The following is a 19119-nucleotide window of genomic DNA, read 5'->3' as shown; positions in this document are numbered from 1 at the left end:
GACAGCCTTCCAAGCCAGAGGAGGCTCAGAGACTCCAGCAGGGCCACGTGGTGGAAGAATTATGGACAGAAAAAGGGAAGTGGCATACAGAAAACGGAAGTGACGTACACAAACAGCTGGATTGGTTACAGCTCAGCATTTGCCTTATTTGAACACATTTTGAGCAGTTGGCTACATTTGATTGACTGAAATTCAGTGATTGGTCTTGTTACACCTTCATTTGTTATAGTTCACAATGTACAGAGAAAACTTTAGGCCGAACTTAAAATATGTAAGGAGGCAGCTTTAGGCTAAACCTCATTTAACATTACCAGTAGGCTGCCTGCTTTTGTGCTACCACATCGAGTTAATGAGTGGTGAGAGACAGAGAGAGACTATCAGGTCTACAAAGCCTTCAAAGTTGTTAACCAGTTGGCCATTTGCAGAAAAAGTTTACAGACTGCTGAGAGCAGAAATCAGTAGACGTAATAGTATCAACATTTCTAAAACTTCCATGATGACAAGGGCGTTTGGTAGAAATGCAAATTTCTAGCCCCATCATAGACCCATGGAATCAAATCTTCATGAAGGAGCCTAAGAGGCTGTGTTAGTTTAACTAGCTTCCCAGGCGAAACTTGTGATTAGAGATGCTTGAGACACGCTGCTTTGCTTATGTCATTGGCAGCTTGTTGGGAGGCTGCCTCTTTGGGGGGGGTGGGGCCTGTGTGTCCAGCACTCTTCTGCATGGCTGAGTTGGCCTCAGTAAACCCATCAGACTGGATCCCCCAGATCCGTTCAGTTGTGTTTTCATGATTCTCCAAAATTCATCTTCACGTGTTGACAAAGCCCAGGCCTCGAGGAAGTGATCGGAAATGAGGTATGCCAGTCTTTTGAATCACCAGACATGCCTAACAATACAATTCAGTTTCAGATTGAAGGTCCCATGTACTTTACTTTGGGCTGTGTTTTTCTCTGTAAGAGTATTTCTCACCAGATTTCCAAAAATGGTGTGTCCTACTCTCCCAAGTTTCTGAAAGGTAGGACACACCTCCTTTCCATGTAACCTCACTTCTGCATTGTAGCAAGTTTCTCTAGGAGTAGGTTGGGTCCTGTTCTGGTCCGAGAAGAAAGCAGGCAGGGGTCCAGCTGGCTCCTCGACCCTGCTTGTGTTGAGAGCCTATTTCAGGTATCCAGCTGGAGAGGATTCAAATTCAAGGTGTGAAGTGGCTGTAGGTCAGAGGACACAGTGCATACTCTGGGTTTCTCTAGCAGTGACCAACTCTACCCTCTATGAGACCATGTGCCCTTCTGCTCTCCAGAGGTAGTAGAAAAAGGCCCAGGTAGAAGTGAGGAAGATCAAAGCCCCACCAGGGATCCATAGCAAGCTGTGGCAGGCTTTGGTGCTTGTGTTTGACAGTTTAAGAAGCATGAATCTTAGTTAATGGAAAATGCATAGAAAGATTGTATGTTAATAAAATACAAATTCTTAGAGTTCTCCCACTGACTGACTTAAATAAGACTCATAGGTTCAAAAGCTTGGACATTCTACATGCAGATTGTTAAAGCTTACAGAATATATATATATACACACATACAATTAAAGCATGTCATGTCAAGATAATCTACAGCAAGGCTGCATGAATGTTGGTGAGTTCTGTGATAGGCTGCTTCCAAGACAGCAGCCAGTCCTCTGTTGTGCCATCTAAACATAAGACCCTATTTTCAGAAGTCTGTATTTTGAGAGTTGTACCAAAATATTATATTATAGCTTGACTATGGAAAAAGTTCATTATAGAGTAACTGTGATGTAAAAACCAGGCAGGGGCTAAAAATGATGAATGTGGAGGAAGCATAACCAATAATGAGGGCAATTTTAAAAAGAAAAAACAGGGGAGAGGTGTGAATAGTTAATTAATTGGGGATCAAAGGGAAGTAAGGACTAAGGGAAGAGGAAACAAAAAGAATTCTTGAAAAAAAGAGGTGGATATTAGCCAGCATTTATTGGGTCTCTACAGTGTGTTGGGAGAGACAGACAGACAGACAGATAGATATCTAGATCCCTAAGTCATTACAAAGGCCCTATAAGGAAAGTGGAAGTGATCCCATGTTACAGAATGGAGGCCCAGGAAGGTTAACCTTACAAAAGATGATACATCTAGGAAGTATGTGAGCTGGAATTTAAATGATTTAAATACAAGCATCACTGATACCTATGCCTACCTTCCTTCCACTAAACATATTAGACTTGTATTCAGAGGACAGATGTAGGTTCAAGGAGTTACTTACGTACTAAAATGCAGAAGTTCTGGAAGAATGTGCATGTCACTGGGCCTACATATGAAAAGAGAAGATAATGCTCTTTGGAATGTTTTGCAATGAATTGGGCAAAATGATAAAACCAGGGCAGTTAACAATATTCATTTCCCCTATAAGTGATGGAATTTGACCCAACTAAGAGAAGGAAGCAAGGAGAGAGAAGGATTTTAAGTCAGAAGGAGGCTGAGAGTATATTTTAGAGTTCTAACCACTGAAGTCCTTTTTTTGTTTTTTGCAGTCTGTACTCACAGGACTACAGAATTAATGCCAGTGTATTATAATGGTAAACGGAAACCATATGAACCAAGTTCCATTTTGAACTGATTTTTAAACAGCGTCCTACACAATTTTAAGTAAACTCTTTCATGAGAAGTTTTCATGATTTGCCAGTGCTCCTGAAGATGGGGAGGGGTAGGAACCTAGTCATAGGTTGAAATGATAGGCCCTGGGGGGTGGGGGGATGCCAGCACAAACCATGCAGGTAGAGAGTGAGCCCAGATGTCCAGCTCTCATAAGTGATCTTATTCAACTCCGACCTACTTCACCCTTTAAGTGATGAACTTGAGGTCAGGAGTTCAAGACCAGCCTGGCCAACATGGTGAAACCCCCGTCTCTACTAAAAATACAAAAATTAGCCAGACACGGTGGCAGGTGCCTGTAATCCCAGCTACTCGGGGGGCTGAGGCACAAGAATCGCTTGAACCCGCGAAGAGGAGATTTGCAGAGAGCCAGGATCACAGCACTGCACTCCAGCCTGGGCAATAGAGTGAGACTCAGTCTCCAAAAAAAAAAAAAAAGAATCCATTCATTCACCCGGGCATGGTGGCTCAAGCCTGTAATCCCAGCATTTTGGGAGGCCAAGCTGGGGGGATCTCTTGAGCCCAGGAGTTTGAGATCAGTCTGGCCAACAAAGTGAGATGCTGTCTCTACTAAAAATACAAAAACTTAGCTGGCTGTGGTGGCACGTGCCTATTGTCCCAGCTACCCAGGAGGCTGAAGTAGGAAAATCACCTGAGCCCAGGAAGTCAATGCTACAAGAAGCCGAGATCACAATGCTACTGCACGCCAGCCTGGGCGGCGGGAGTGAGACTCTGTCTCAAAACATAAGAGAATCCTTCTATTAGAAAAGGAAAGGGGAAGGTAGAGAGGGAGGGAGGAAGTTTTCTTAGTAGAGAAAGCAGCATATCCCCCAGAGAGGCTGCAGCTTCCTCCACCTTCTAAGCTGCCTTCTCAGCTCCAAAGTCGCACAGTACCTCCAGACCCCTCAAGGCCTCAATCCTTTCACCCACAATGTGTCTATTCTTTGGTACAACCACTCTGAAGAGTGCAGCAGATTTTAATAAACTCCCTCTTGGTTCCTGCTCACGGCCCCTGAGGTCCCTAAGGCCAGTGAGTACCTCACTCAACTTGCAGCATTGCCTAAGGAAGGCCCAGCTAGTCTGCCATTTCCCTTAAGGTGAGTCTTTGCTCAAGGCTCCTCAGCCCCTTATGCAAGAGCCTCACCAGTTTCTCTGCACTTCACTCACCTTGACACAACTGAATCTTCCAAGAACAGTCACCAAACCCTGGGGAGTGCTTCCCAAACATCCAGCAATTCAGCCAGTCACATCAGGATTCAACCCCAAAGAGCCAGAGCCTCTTGGGGATTAAACCCCACGCCTGTCCACAAAAGGCCACACAGACCCTTTCCTTTCTATAAATTGTGTTGTCTTTTCTTGTGTTATTTCAATGAAGCCGACACCAAGGAGGAATATTTTAACTTGGGTAGGGCAGGAAAGTGGTGAAATGAAAACACGTGAAGCCCTCCCAGGGCACTGACAAACCAAACTCTTTAAGCCTGGGCTAATTTTATGTTGGGTTGACCAGTTTACAGGTGTTACATGCGTCTTCCTTTTCTTCTCACAGACACATATTCTGCCTGGCATTCATGAAGCAAAAATCCACTGTGCTGCCCTAGTTTAAGAACCTAAGGTCCACGCCTGAGCAAGAGCAGCCACTGACAGCCAAGGTTCCCTTTTTAGCCAAGAAAACACACACACAGAAATGGGTAACTGCAAGACGAAATGATGCATCATGACACATAGATTTAAGCAAAGCACCAGAGCCCCCAGAGACACATGTACGGGTCAAAAGGAAGATTGCATATTATAATCTTTCAAGTATTACTGTCTTTTCTAATTCTTTCGGTAGTTTAGCACCTTGAGTTCATTTCGTCATAAATTCTGTGTCCTGCTTGCTGACCTTGTTCTGTGCTGCTGTGCAGTGGCCGTGGCTGACGCTGAGGCTCCTGGGCCTGAACAGCCAGACCACTGTATTGTATTTCCTTACAGCTGGCATATATCGGATACCTGATGCTCTTCAACTATATCGTGTTAGTGAAGATGGAACGCTGGCCGTCCACCCAGGAATGGATCGTCATCTCCTATATTTTCACCCTGGGAATAGAAAAGATGAGAGAGGTAACAGCTTTTATAAACTAAAACATAAGAGAAAGACAGTGGTTAAGTTCTGTGTGTGGACGGAGGGGACAGGAAGATGCCTGGGATGCAAATGAAGCCGGAAACTGTTTTCTCTAACGCTACCACAGCTGCTGCTTAACTCTGACAAACCTGGGAAGGCTCACAGTGTGCTGCTGATAGGGGTATAACTCCCTGAGTGCTTAGGATTTGGTCTATTCTCTGCTAACATAGCTTTTGTCCCAAGAAGGCCTCCAGTTGTTTTTGATGCCATTTACATGTCTTTCCTCATCCCTGTAAACATGACTTTCTAGATTTTGCCACTTTTAACTCCCATTTCACCCCCTTATTCTGGGTGTCTTCGGACACAGTCTGCCAATACCTGTGACTCTCCAGATGTGTTTCGGCTGTTCTAGGAGGAACTCTGCTTTCACTCATTCATTGGATTTATTCTCTGGTTTATTTCTTCTCAACATTCTGCTCGCACCTGCTGGACACCAACCACTCTGCCAGCGGTAGGGACCACCATGGCGGACTGAACGCAGGTCCTTCGGGTTGTGGGTGCAGCGTCCCCTCTTTTCTCCCCCAACTTCTATGGCCTAAAAGGAGCCCTCAAAATGCCACCCCTAAGTGGTTTATTTGAAATCAGAGCCAACCTCAGGGGCCCATCAGATTCAGAGCTGCTAAAAAGAATGTGATCAAGCAAAAGTCCACAAGAGGGCTCTGCAGCCCCGCTCAATGTTCACCCCGAGCTCCTATTTCATCAGGGAAAGCCATTAGGGAAGAAAGGTTTAGGAGGTAGTGCTGATTTCTCTTCCCTGAAATGACAGTAAGCAGGACAGGCCCTTTCTGGAGGAAATGCTCCCATTCAAGTCCACTGAGTCTTTAAGAGCTCAGGAACAACCCTAATTGCTGTACTACAGCGGGTGGGAAAACATACTGGGCACCATAGGAAAAACGGACTCCTGCAAATCCACAACTTCACTCTTGCCTTCATTACAAAGACAGGTTAAAAGGCAAGCGTTTCAGCTCTAGAATGTTCTCTTCCGGAGAAAAGATGCAGTATCTCTTAGATGCAGTTGTATTGGGATCAAATGTCTTATCTCTTAAGCCCTTCTCTTGAGTTTTTAAACTATTTGGGGGATATTTTAACTCCGACTACCCTCTCCCCATCCTGAGAACCTGGGAGTGGGTCTGCTAGTCCCATTTTACAAGCGCCTGGGTTGAGAAAAAAAAAAAAAAAGGAACGCTTTGCCTTGTTCCAGCTAGTCGTCTACACTTCGGTCTTCCCATTCATGGTGCCTTTTCTTCTTGACCAATGTTGTGGATTTCCCATTTGTAAACTGAAAAACAGTAATAAATTTGCTTTGGTCTTTGTGCAGCTCTCTGAGAACTGAGGGCTGCTCCTGCTGGGGCCCTGTGGCTGTGCTGTGCCAGCTGGCACTCGAGCGATTTAACGCCTAGAAGCATATTCCTTCCCCATGATAAGCAGAAAAGGGAAGGACTCGAGCAGGGAGATTGGAGTCTCTCCAGGGACCAGACTGGGAGAAGACAGGGAGCAGTCTGTACTCCACGGACTGTTCTGGCAGAGGCAGCCAAATGGGCAAGCTGCCAGGAGCCTCGAGGCCTGGATATCCATTTCTCCTGAAGAGGCATAGAATAGTAGGGAGGGCAGGGCTTTGGAGGCTGGGGTCAGGAAGGGGTCAACTGAAGACTCCTCGCTTCCTGTGGGGAGTGAGGCAGTGACCACCTCCGAGTCTGACCTTTTCCTCTGCAGCCCAGTGAGGTGGCGCCCCAACCCCTGTGTCCTGCCCTGAACTCACTGAAGAGTTGCTTGACGACCAAGGGGTGAGGACCCCACGGGGTGAGGACCCCACAGGCCGTGCCCTTCCTGCCTCCTCACAGTCAGCACGCAGGACCTCCAGGGCTCAGACGCAAGATCCTGGAAATGTGGAAAAGTTTGCATGCTTTGGTGCCTTCCCAGGAATACACAAGGAAGGCTTTGTGGTTTCCCATGATGCCCCCATTCCCAGCCCACATACTTCTGCCTGGAGTCACTAAAGCAAGCCCCGGTAATCCCTTAATAGCATGGCACTGTTTACAGTGTGCGTGGGTAGACGTTATCTCATCTGGATCCTCCCCCGACCCCACAACCCTATGAGGTCGATGGCGTGACTATGATGACATCCCACTGCACAGGTCTGGGAACTGAGACTTGGGGTTTAAGCCATTTCCCCGTATCCCGCAGCTAGAAAGGACAACTGAGTATGAAACCTGACGGATCCATCCCTAGACTCAGTGCTCTTTCTACTCCCCCACGATGCTCCTCAGGCTCCCAGGGTTCTAAGACAGGTGCCTGAGGGCTGGTTCGAGAGGTGGAGGAGGGAGGGGGGACTCGACTTTCCACTTCTGCTTCACCCCGGACTATTCTGCTCTCATCTCATCTCTTTTTTTTTAATGTTGGGACTTTACTAAAAAATGCTTCACTGTTTAAAAATTATGCTACAAACCTCTGTGTTTAGCAGTTTTAGGAGAGTGTGAGCAAAGGGTTGGAAAAGCTCAAGGCATTGCCCATCAAACCCCTCTCCCAGCTACAGACACGGATTTTTGCTCCGTTAAGATGCAGCCAGGGAGTGAGAAGCCATCAGGACAACACCAGCTGCAGAGATTGCTGGTGACTAGGACAGTGGTTCTCAAACTGGGGCCACCAGGCAGGAGCCGGGAACTTGTCAGAAATGTAAATCCTCTACCCCACCCCCAGCCTACTGAAGCAGAAACTCCAGACTGAGGGCCCGGCATGGATAGTTTACCCAGCCCTCCAGGTGATTCTGATGTGCACTGAAGTTTAGAAACCCTGGGCTAGGGCTTAGGGCAGGACACTGACTATGAAAAATAGGGCTCCCAGGCAGCTCCTGGTACCCTGCTCCACCTTCCAAGCCCCAGCCCTAACTTACTAAAACCTGTCTTCCTTAGTATTTCAGAATTAGATAAATCATTATAGTGGACATGAGGATTCACACAAGCCTCCAATCTTTCCTCTTCTTTGAGAGGTTCTGAGGTGGGGAAAGGGGTTGGTCATGGTTTGAAGAGATGGAATCCTCAGAGGCAAACACCAGCAATTGAGGAAGGTGGCCCTGGTGCAGCTTCAGTAAGTGGGGTTCCCTGGCTTCTCACATGCTGGGGCAGTCTGTGGTGCAGGATGGGTGCAACTCCTGCTGTCCAGCTGTGCATTTCATAGACCCATGTGTGGTAGCCCCCCTAAGTTTAAGGCAAGGCAAGAGTCCCACAAAGGAGTTAGGATATGCAAGGGACTGGAAATTGCTTTTAGTGCCTACGCAACAGTCAGTCTGTTGACAAATATGTATTGAGTTTCTATTATGTAACAGGCCTGGGGTACAAAGGGTCTGCCCTCAGAGTTTCAGTATAGGAAAGAGAGAAAAATGGATGGATGGATGAATAAATAGATGACTGATTGACAGGCATACATACATACTCATACACACATACATATACAAGCATACAGAAGATAACTTCATATAGTGATAAAAACTCCAAAAAAATAAATCGGGTAATGTATTGGACAGTGACTTGGGGACATGAAGTCTGCTGCAGCTAAAGTAGTCAAAAAAGGCCTTCCTAAAAAGGGGACATTTGATCAGAGACCTTGAAGATGAAGAGGAGCCAAATATAGATCTGGGAGAAGAAAGTGATGAACAGAAGGAATAAGTACAAGAATCCTGAATATCGAATAAACTTGTTATGCTTAAGAGATGACCAGTATGGCTGCAGGGTAGAGGATAAGAGAGAATATGGTGGGATGTGAAATGAGGCCACTGTAAAGAGTTTGGATTTTTCACTATTTGTAATGGACGTCATCAGAAAGCTCAAGCATACAATTATGATCATTTGCTTTAGTTTCTGTTGTTGTTCATTTGTCTAAAATTTTTTTAAATTGAGGTACAATTTATCTATAATTGAACAACTCCTAAGGTGCAGCTTGATGAGCTTTTACCTATGCGTATAACTTGGTAATCGCCAGCCAGATCTTTAAAGATCCAGGCTTTTAAAGATCATTCTTTGTGCTGCTCAGAGAATGGGTTGAGGGTAAGTGGGCAATGAGGATGATGGGGATACCAGTTAGAAGGCTGCTGCAATCTGCAAGATGTGACGGAGCTTAGAATAGGGCGGCAGCAGTGGAGGTGGTGAGAAGTAGTTGGCTAGGTTGCATTTAGAAATAGAGGTGATAGGACTTGGTGCAGAGGATGTGGGATGTGAAAGAAAAATGGAGGAGTCTTCCCAAGTGAGCAGCCTGAGGAACTCAACATGGTGGCACTGTTTACTGAGATAAAGGGAGACTTCAGAGATTTGCAGCATACTAGGATTGAATCATTTTATAGCAAAACTCTTATGTTGTCTTAGAACTTTACCACCACCCAAAGAATCAAAATTATTGCTTATATGTGCCTTTGGAATACTGCAGCTGAATAATCACCTAAGCTTAGCTCAATTGGACTTTTACAGCATGCAAGTATTTAAGTAGATATAGGTAGACAAAGCAAGCTAGTAACATCAGCCAACAGACCAAGCACTTCCCAATGGGGCTGAAAATATAGACAGAAACCAGACCTAACTCTGCTCTCCTTCCTGCCTTATAGATTTTGATGTCAGAGCCAGGGAAGTTGCTACAGAAAGTGAAGGTGTGGCTGCAGGAGTACTGGAATGTCACAGACCTCATTGCCATCCTTCTGTTCTCTGTCGGAATGATCCTTCGTCTCCAAGACCAGCCCTTCAGGAGCGACGGGAGGGTCATCTACTGCGTGAACATCATTTACTGGTACATCCGTCTCCTAGACATCTTCGGCGTGAACAAGTATTTGGGCCCGTATGTAATGATGATTGGAAAAATGGTAAGCAGGGTCTTCTGATTCCATGTTATAAGCTTTCAGACGAGGAGTGGTGATAAAAGATAGAGGGAAATAATTATTTTGGGCCTGCTATCAAAGTCTAAATGAGATGGCCCTGGAGGCGTTTTATTTTATAAATTCCTTCTGAATGTTTGGGGGTTTGACTACATCTATATACAAAACTGGGTAATTTATCCATCAGTCACTCATTCATTTACTGAAAAATATATAAAGATCATCTATTTTGTGCTGGACACTGGACTAGGAGTTGGGTATACAAAGATGTTCTTTCCATGAGATTAAAACTGATGGAAGAGAGAGAGGGAGGGAGGGAGGGAGGAATTACCATACCATGTGAAAAATGCTGTAATAGAGGTGTGTATAAAGTACAACAAAACCATAGAAAAGATAATATAGGTCAGAAAAAGCACACAGAGGTTACATTTTAGCTGGGTATTGGAGAAGGAATGGGTCTCCACTACAAATTTTTAACAAATTTTTTAAAGAACCTGTGTTTTCAAATAAAGTTCTAGAAAATACCTTTCCCTACACAAAGGAAAGAAAAATATAATTTATTTGCGCTGAGCTGAGTTGGGTTGGGTTGGGTTCGAATTGAACATTAAGTTCTATCATGCATCATGTGTTTGTTACACTACTGGAAAATGATGTCTATTAAGAACTAGGTTCCGGAATGATGCTCCTACTTATCAAATTCTTGAAGAAAAAATCCCAGGTAGCAAGCTAATATGCTGCCCTACAAATGGTGGAGGACTTGTTCCAACAGTCCTTGACCGCACACCAGTTTCCACACTTTTTCCATAGAGACTGAACCCTAGGAGGACAGCATCATGTGCATCTGGGAGTGCATCAGTAAATGAGCTTCCTCTCAAAACTCACTAGAGGAAGAATAAGAGCCTGGAGCCAGAACTGGGTACTTTTAATCAGTTCTCCCAGTTTTGAGTGTGTCCCCTTCTTCACCTTTACAAGATATATGTGGAAAAGCCAAGTACATCTGTTCTACCATGATGAACACCTCTTACTGAAAAACCTTTTTCCTGGTCAGACACGGTGGGTCATGCCTGCAATTCCAGCACTGTGGGACGCTAAGGCAAGCAGATCGCTTGAGCCCAGGACTCTGAGACCAGCTTAGGCAGCACAGTGAGACCCTGATGATACAAAAACTAATGAAAAATTAGGGCTGGGCATCGTGGCTCATGCCTGTAATCCCAGCACTTTGGGAGGCCAAGGCGGGAGGATCACCTGAGGTCGGGACTTCGAGACGAGCCTGACCAACATGGAGAAACCCCAACTCTACTAAAAATACAAAATTAGCCAGGCATGGTGGCATATGCCTGTAATCCCAGCTACTTGGGAGGCTGAGGCAGGAGAATCACTTGAACCTGGGAGGCGGAGGTTGCAGTGAGCCAAGATCATGCCATTGCACTCCAGCCTGGGCAAGAAGAGCAAAACTCTGTCTCAAAAACAAAAAGAAAAAGAAAAGAAAAGAAAAATTAGCAGGGTGTGGTGACATGAGCCTGTGATCCCAGCTACCTGGGAGCCTGAGGTGGGAGGGTCACCTGAGCCCAGAGTTTAAGACAGTGGTGAGATATTTTTTCTCAAAAAAAGATAAAGAAAAACCTCTTTGCTAATATCTTTCACTTCACTTGAGCCGTTGAAACCAACGATTAGTTAATAGATGTTCTTTTTGAGACAGTGTTTTACTCCATCACCCAGGCTGGAATGCAGTGGTGCCACCTCTGCCTCCCAGGTTCTAGCAATTCTCCTGCCTCAACCTCCTAAGAAGCTGGGACTACAGTCACCTGCCACCATGCCAGGCTAATTTTTTGTTTTTATTAGAAACGAGGTTTCACTAGGTTGGCCAGGCTGGTCTCAAACTCCTGACCTCAAGTGCTCTACCCGCCTCAGCCTCCCAAAGTGCTGGGATTACAGGTGTGAGTCACTATGCCTGGCTGATGTTCTTTATTATTATTACTCAAGATTTACTATATATATCATTGCTAACTCAATATTTATGGAACAGCTCTGTGTATGTATGTGTATGTGTATCTCTACTGAAATGAATCTTAAATAACCACGACTTTTCCTACAAAATCACTGACAAACTCATGCTAAGAGCAGAAGAATTTGAATTCAAAATGAATTGGATATAACACATTGAGCAATTTATTTAAACCCCTTTGAGATTTGATTTACTTGTTTCTAAAGTAGTGATGTATAATAAATGCATATCTTATAGGGTTATTGTTGTAATTATTAGAAATAATACATACTAAATGACCAGCTGTGTCTGGCTTATAGCTGGTGGTTGACAAATTACATCTGTTATCGTTATGTTCAAACTGCATTTTCTAAATACAATGAAAAAAAGGAAAAATTGGTGAGTATAATTATTATGCCATATTCTTAACCCTACTGTACAAATGGTATTTATAACACCAGCACTGTTTAGGGCAAATATCACCAAACTCATTCTAGAGAGAAAAAAACTCGAATTCATGAGCTTGAGTTACTTACCCAAAACAGAACCCCAGTTCAACTGGGGATTTTTTGACTAGGAAAAAAATGTGTATCTTACTCTATTATACTGCCTGTTATATCATCTTCTTTGCACTTTAACAATGAATTTGAGATTGTGGTGAAAATTCCTGTCTAAAAGCAGAGAGTCTAGATTTAGAGTCTATGGATAGGGCTTAGGAGGTAGAATCTGTGGACCCTCTCTGCAATTTATATATAAAAATGTGTGGGTGTGTGAATTTTCTGGACAGAGGGGACAAGCTTTCATGAGATTCTCAAATGTATTTTCAAGTGGACTCAATGAAGGCAAAGAACTATAATAGTTATAAAATTAGGCCACGTTTTCTCAACCTTGACACTGCTGATATTGCAGGCTGGATAATTCCTTATTTTAGGAAGCTGTCCTGTGTATCATAGGATATTTAGCAGTATCTACCCAGTGGATGCCAGTAGCATGCACATGTGCGCACACACACACACACACACACACACACACACACACACACACGCAGTTATGACTACAAAAATGTCTCCAGACATCTCCACGTGTCCCCCAGGAAATGAAATTGGCCTCTGTTGAGAATTACTGCATTCTGTGATTACATACTCAGATTGGTTGTTTTTTCTGATTGCTACCTTATTTTATTTTAACAAATAAAATCTGAAAAGACCCAAACAAGCCAAATATATTACCCTTTAAAGCCTTGGTAGCATTTATATATTTGGGATAACTAAAGTTATGCTAATGCAGTGAGATTATTCTAAAATCCATGTCTATCATCTTAATAATGGCATAATTATCCCAGTTTTGACTAGAATGAAACCTTACTCAGGAGTGTGCAAGAGGAATGCACTGCATTTTCTCTACCTTTTAACTTATGAATGACTTAATTTATCCATCAAGAATAAGTAGAAAATGAGTATATTTGGGGACTTTGCTTCTCTTTCAAGAGGCTTTTAAGATAAGTTCAATAATTGATGCACTGATCCAGAAGGTACATAAAATATGCCTATAGAATTTTTCAATGAGCCAGATGGACTACTAGGCTGGAACTTAAGAAAATGTGCCCAGATGTGTTATACCGAAAGCCTCTCAACATTAGGGAGTTCCCATTCAGCACAAAACAGGCAAGTAAGTCCCTGCCTTGTGGCCTAGGGACAGACAGCTGATGAGATTCCTGGACACACAATCGTTAGGAGTCCATTTTGAAACTGGTACTATGAATCTTTGCATAATATAAGAAGCCAGTACACCAAATACCTCCCAGCACGGAAAGCCTGCATATCCGGAAAGACTCCCACTGATCTGCTGCTGGTCCAGAATCACTTAACAAAACCCTGACTCCTTTCCTCCATATTCCACTTCTCAGTGGAATTCTCTAAGCCTAGTACTAAGCTCACTTACATAATGCAGAATAAAAACAATAATAATAGCTGTCATTTGCTGTGTGCCAGATACCATGTCAGACATGTCATCATCATACCCCCTGGAAATAGGTTTTCGTATCTGTGTTTAATAATTTAATAAACAATTAAATAAGAGACTAAGCAAGGGACAATAATAGGATTCAAATTTCTCTCTGACTCCACAGCCTGACCTCCTTCCAACTCTAATAATAAGAATACGTTAACATTTATGAAGAACTTACCACGTTGTTTCACATGCCAACTCATTTAATCTTCATAAAATAAATGTGTTATTATTATTCCTAGTTTACAAATAAAACTAGATTAAGCAGCTTGTTCAAGGACACCTAGCTATATTTCTTTTTCTTTCCTTTGTTTTTTTTAATGTTTAAGAAAGGTTGTATTTTGTTTTTGTAATTATTTTTACTCTTTTTGTGTGGATTTTTTTCCATGTAGCTATTTTTACTAGCATAGTCAAGATGAAAACCCAGGTATTCTGACACCAAAGTACATGTGTTTAACCACTACAGTATATATAAAAAATATATCTTATATATTATATATACATTATATATAATGTATTATATAATGTATATTATACAATGCATATTATAACATGCATATGTGTATATTATCTATATTATATAATATACAATATGCACATGTTATATATAATGTATATAAGCTATATAATATGTATATATTATATATAATGTAGATATGTATATATTATATAACATATGTATATATTATGTATGTTCTACAGAAGAGTATAAAATATATATTGTATATATTATATATAATACATAATTGTATATATTATATATAGTACATTATATATAATATACACATTATATATTATATATATTATATGCTGTCTTCTGTAGAACACAACAGAAAGATATTTACAAGATTAGGACAGAATCATCTCTCTTAATATTGAACCAACTGGACAATTTAGCTTTAAAAAGAGGAGGCCAGCCCCAGTTCCCACTAATAATGCTCTATTTCTGCACTCCACTCTATCAGATTTTGGTATTTGTATGAAAGCTAAGACTTCTTTGAAATACATGAAGCTAAGTGTTTGAGAAGAATGTTTCTTCTCTTTGATTGTTTTGACCCTCTGGATAGACAGCACAATCAATCTGAACAAAAACAACCCTGAGAAATTAAATTAGAACAGTTTCTGTATTTACTGGCTGAGTTTCCTTAGGTCAAACTAGCTTCTAAATCTCATGAGCACAAACCTTCCTCTCCCAACCCATCTTTTAATCAATGTAAATAAACACAACATGAAGGACCCATGTGTGCTTTTTCATTGATAGAATTTTTTGTAAATAAATGATGAAAGAATTTTATAAAATAAGAGAAAGAGAGAGAGGATGAAAAACAGACCCATGTTTCCTATAAAACTGTTTCGACACAGCTGGCTTGCTCACTTTAAAAGAGTTCTGAGACCACTAAACTATATAAGAAATAACTAATTAGCATACAACTTTAAAGACAATTTTAAAATATGAATGGATGTCAGATTTTAAGATATTCCTGTTTGGTTTTGAAGTCATGCAATACTTGTGAGATGCATTTTGAAATTGCCTTGAAACTAGTTTAGACCCCAGTGTCCTAATGCATACAAGGAAAGCTATAATGTTTGAATTCCGATAACAGACACCATAGAATGTACTCTTTTAAAATAAAATTGTGGCCAGGCACAGTGGCTCATGCCTGTAATCCCAGCACTTTGGGAGGTTGAGACGGGTGGCTCACGAGGTCAGCCTAGCCAAGATGGTGAAACCCCATCTCAACTAAAAATACAAAAAAAATTAGCCGGGCATGGTGGTGCACACCTATAATCCCAGCTATTCAGGAGGCTGAGGCAGACAATTGCTTGAACCCAGGAAGCAGAGGTCGCAGTGAGCCGAGATTGTGCCACTGCACTCCAGCCTGGGTGACAGAGCAAGACTCCATCTCAAAAATAATAATAATAAAATAAAAATTAAAAAATAAAATGGTAAGACTAATTTGAAGCCTCCATTATCATTGATAAAATTAGCATTAGGCTTTTTTTGTGGATGGGCATCCCTTCAGGAAGTATAATATCTAAGAGAAAGTCTTTTGTATTCTATATTTTGATGCAAATGATAGAAACCAATCTCCAACTAGCTTAAGCCTAGAAGGGATATATTGACTTACTGAAGGGCATAATGAAACTGGCCTTAGGGGCTGCTACAAGCAGGGACCCAACCACTGTCAGGATTTGCTCTCTTTCTCTTGCAAATCGGCTTCATTTACCCTGATCAGTTTCACTGGCAGAGGACTCAGCGTCAGAGACAATGAACTCACCCCATTACAGAGACAAAAGAAACTTCTTTCTCCCAGCTTTAGTTTAAAACAAAACAAAGCAAAGCCAATAAAAGGATTCTGGTTGGCCTGTCTTTGTCACATCCCTGCCTTCTATCGCTCTTGCCGGGGCCAGTACCATATTTAATGCGGCCTGGAAAACACACCTACCTTGTGGCCATACTGGGTAGAAACTGTTTATAAAAGGAGGAGGTAATGGGTTCTGGCCAGGAAAAATCAATAGTTATTGCATGCTCATCTTTTTAATATTTTGAGTGATAAAAGGAAAATAATTTGGCATTTAAGAAACAGATCCCAAATAACATACATCATGGGAAGAAACAAGGAAGAAAGAGGAACAAGAGATAACATTATTTTAGAGAGCAGCCTGGAGGACTTTATAAACATGTCAAGATGAAAATCCATCATTTCTACAGCAGGTACAGGTCTGACTCATTAGGGTGCATGATTCTAATGCCCAAGAAAACACCCTCCATAGCCAATGGGGTACACTGCAGGAGAAGTATACAAACAGCAGTTCTGTCTGAGAGACTGATTGGTGGTAGAATACTATGCAGTGGGGTGGGGTCACAAGAGTAAGAATATAATGGATATTTGGTTTATCCTAGCTTTGTTTATAAGCAGTTTATTTTTTTGTTTGTTTTGTTTTGTTTTGCTTTTGTTTTTTGAGCTTTCCAATTATTCATTAGCCTTTCAGAACTTAGAAAGGAGGTTTGCAGCATTGCAGTCATTCTTGGAATAGTTCAACTATCCCAATTCCAATTTCTCTAAGAATAAAGAGACCCAAAGAGGACACTGGCCTCCTCCAGGAGTAGAGAAAAAGCACCTGATTCACATAGAGGCCTAAGCTTCCATTTATGTGACTCCTATGCCTAGCCTTGACTCGGTCCTACAGACAGCAATGAAAAATGAAGAGGCTTCATTTGTGTTGCACTTTTTAAACTGTTTTTTGAATCACTGATAGAATTCTGTGGACACTGGCTTCAATAGACCAAGCATCTTCTTATCTGGACACAACTGCCTGTCTAAACATCCCTTACCAGCAGTCTAGAAAGTGGACCTCCTCCAGAGGTTCCCATCATTGTCAGCATTTATAAGAACACTCAATCATATGGGTTTTCTATTGTTTCTCCCTCTGCTTCCCCACCCTTCCAGATGATAGACATGATGTACTTTGTCATCATTATGCTGGTGGTGCTGATGAGCTTTGGAGTTGCCAGGCAAGCCATCCTTTTTCCCAATGAGGAGCCATCATGGAAACTGGCCAAGAACATCTTCTACATGCCCTATTGGATGATTTATGGGGAAGTGTTTGCGGACCAGATAGACCGTAAGCAAGTTTATGATTCTCATACACCAAAGTCAGGTATTTAAATTCAATTCGGTTGTGTCTTTTCCAAGTTCATTTGTTTGTTCTCAATAAATGGCTCAAGATAGAGGACTGATTCCTAGCTTGCTATCTTGGAGGAAAAAAATTACAGAAGGTGAATATACAATTTTAGCAAAGTAGTTCTTGGGTATTTCTTACGTATGTCATGTTCTGTGACACAAATCGACATCTGGTATGCCAAATTTCATCAAAAAATGAACCACTTAAAAAGATCTAAATTACTTTATGATTCAAAATCCCAGGGCCATGTGTTGAATATTTCAGTATCAGGAATATTTTATGTCACTACCTCCCCACCTCTACCCCAGCCACCAGCCCCAGCCTTTAGAAAATAAATTTCTTGAGTTGGACTTCAGAACAAATAAACAATGCTCAATTTCACCATCAGAATTCAAGAGTAAGGGCAAACATCTGCATGGTATTTTTCTTGCACTGGAAACTATTCTCCAACTCCCTTTCCCACTGTCTTAAATTATGTGCTATTGAGACTCATAGGAAGCTAGTATTCATTGCCTGGAAGTATGGAAAATGCCTTAGGTCATAAACTGACTTGCTTGCTATAAATGCCAAAAAGAAAATAGTATCTATATTATGAAACGATTCAGCGTGGGGAATGAACGCCAGCAGGCCCCCAAGGTTTCATGCCCTAATAGATGCTGATTCTCTGTAATAAACACTCCTTTTGTATGGAGTTTGAAGATAGTTGTATCCTAGGAGTCTGTTCCAGGATTTTATTTGGACCAAATGTCAGGACACACCAGGCATTGGGAAATTTTTTGGGAAGAAAGCATCATTAAAGAAACATCTTTCAGTGTGGAGGAGTTGAATCCCAGGAGCAACAATTTCTCATTTCCCCTGAGGAGTTTAGTTCTGGAAATAACATCCCTCCAACATTGTTGAATTAACATTTTTCAGACATTTTTTGCTGACAGACCAGCCATCTGAGCCCTGGACTGTGGACACCGATTAGGGTTACATAACCACGTAGTATAGCTTATTAAGAGCAGGAGCAGAGACTAGTTAGCATGCCCCCTCCCATTGCCCATCCTGGGTAGGACTGAGACCAGGAAAACAGGGACAAGGCAGCAAAGAGTGTGAGTCCTCCAGGCCTGTGAAGAGGATGTGTACCCTGGCAACAGAACATACCGGTACGTCATTTATTCTTCCACGATGGATTTTGAACAAACACACTTTCCTTCTCAAAATGCGTTATCTAAGGCAATCAAGACTTTTTGGAACACCTAATTGGAACAAATACTTGTTTCATGAGACTTAGCCAACTCACTGAGGAAGAATTTTAACTCCATCTCCTGGTTGTAGTACCTTTGGCTGACAATGTGCAGCCTTCACCAAGACAGCTTGCCAGGGACTGGGAAAAATCCTTTTGAGAGCCTGCTTTCAAATGGTCCATAAAGGCGAAACAACACTTTTTAAAAACCCACCTATGACCATTCTCCTCAGGGATTAAATGTGCTATTTGCCCCCGAGAAGTTGTTTTTCCACTTAGTTATATTATTTTGCCTTTTTTAGTTTTCCTTTCTGCTCCAGAAAGAGATTAAGCCCCCAGGGATGTTTTGACAATGCCCCATTTTGGGATGGGAGAAGGAGGGAGGTGTAGGTGTGTTTTATAAATGGGATTCTGTCTGTCCCTCTACAAGTGGCCATTTATTGATGTTGTACTATGAACCCAGCCTAGTGCAACAAACACCACCATCTGGCTGAATAAGAGGATTTATTATTGTCATTTTAAAAGAAGGGCTGATTGTAGTTT

General features: G+C 42.1%; 1 protein-coding gene across 27 annotated transcripts in view; it reads left to right on the top strand.

The window, feature by feature from the left end:
• TRPM3 (transient receptor potential cation channel, subfamily M, member 3) overlaps positions 1 to 19119 on the top strand; it is a 990741-nt gene that overhangs the window by 917202 nt on the left and 54420 nt on the right. For 24 of the 27 annotated variants that reach the window (XM_011970184.1, XM_011970182.1, XM_011970181.1 and 21 more), the window contains 3 exons: positions 4626 to 4754; positions 9407 to 9658; positions 17114 to 17288. In XM_011970184.1, coding sequence (XP_011825574.1) covers positions 4626 to 4754; positions 9407 to 9658; positions 17114 to 17288 — 556 coding nt within the window. Of the gene's footprint in view, positions 1 to 4625; positions 4755 to 9406; positions 9659 to 17113; positions 17325 to 19119 lie in introns of all 27 variants that reach the window. The other 3 variants (XM_011970163.1, XM_011970165.1, XM_011970161.1) reach the window with 1 other exon arrangement.

This window comes from Mandrillus leucophaeus, unplaced genomic scaffold (assembly GCF_000951045.1).
Source record: "Mandrillus leucophaeus isolate KB7577 unplaced genomic scaffold, Mleu.le_1.0 Scaffold93, whole genome shotgun sequence".
NCBI classification, from domain to species: domain Eukaryota; kingdom Metazoa; phylum Chordata; class Mammalia; order Primates; family Cercopithecidae; genus Mandrillus; species Mandrillus leucophaeus.
This window is presented reverse-complemented; position numbering and strand designations above follow the sequence as displayed.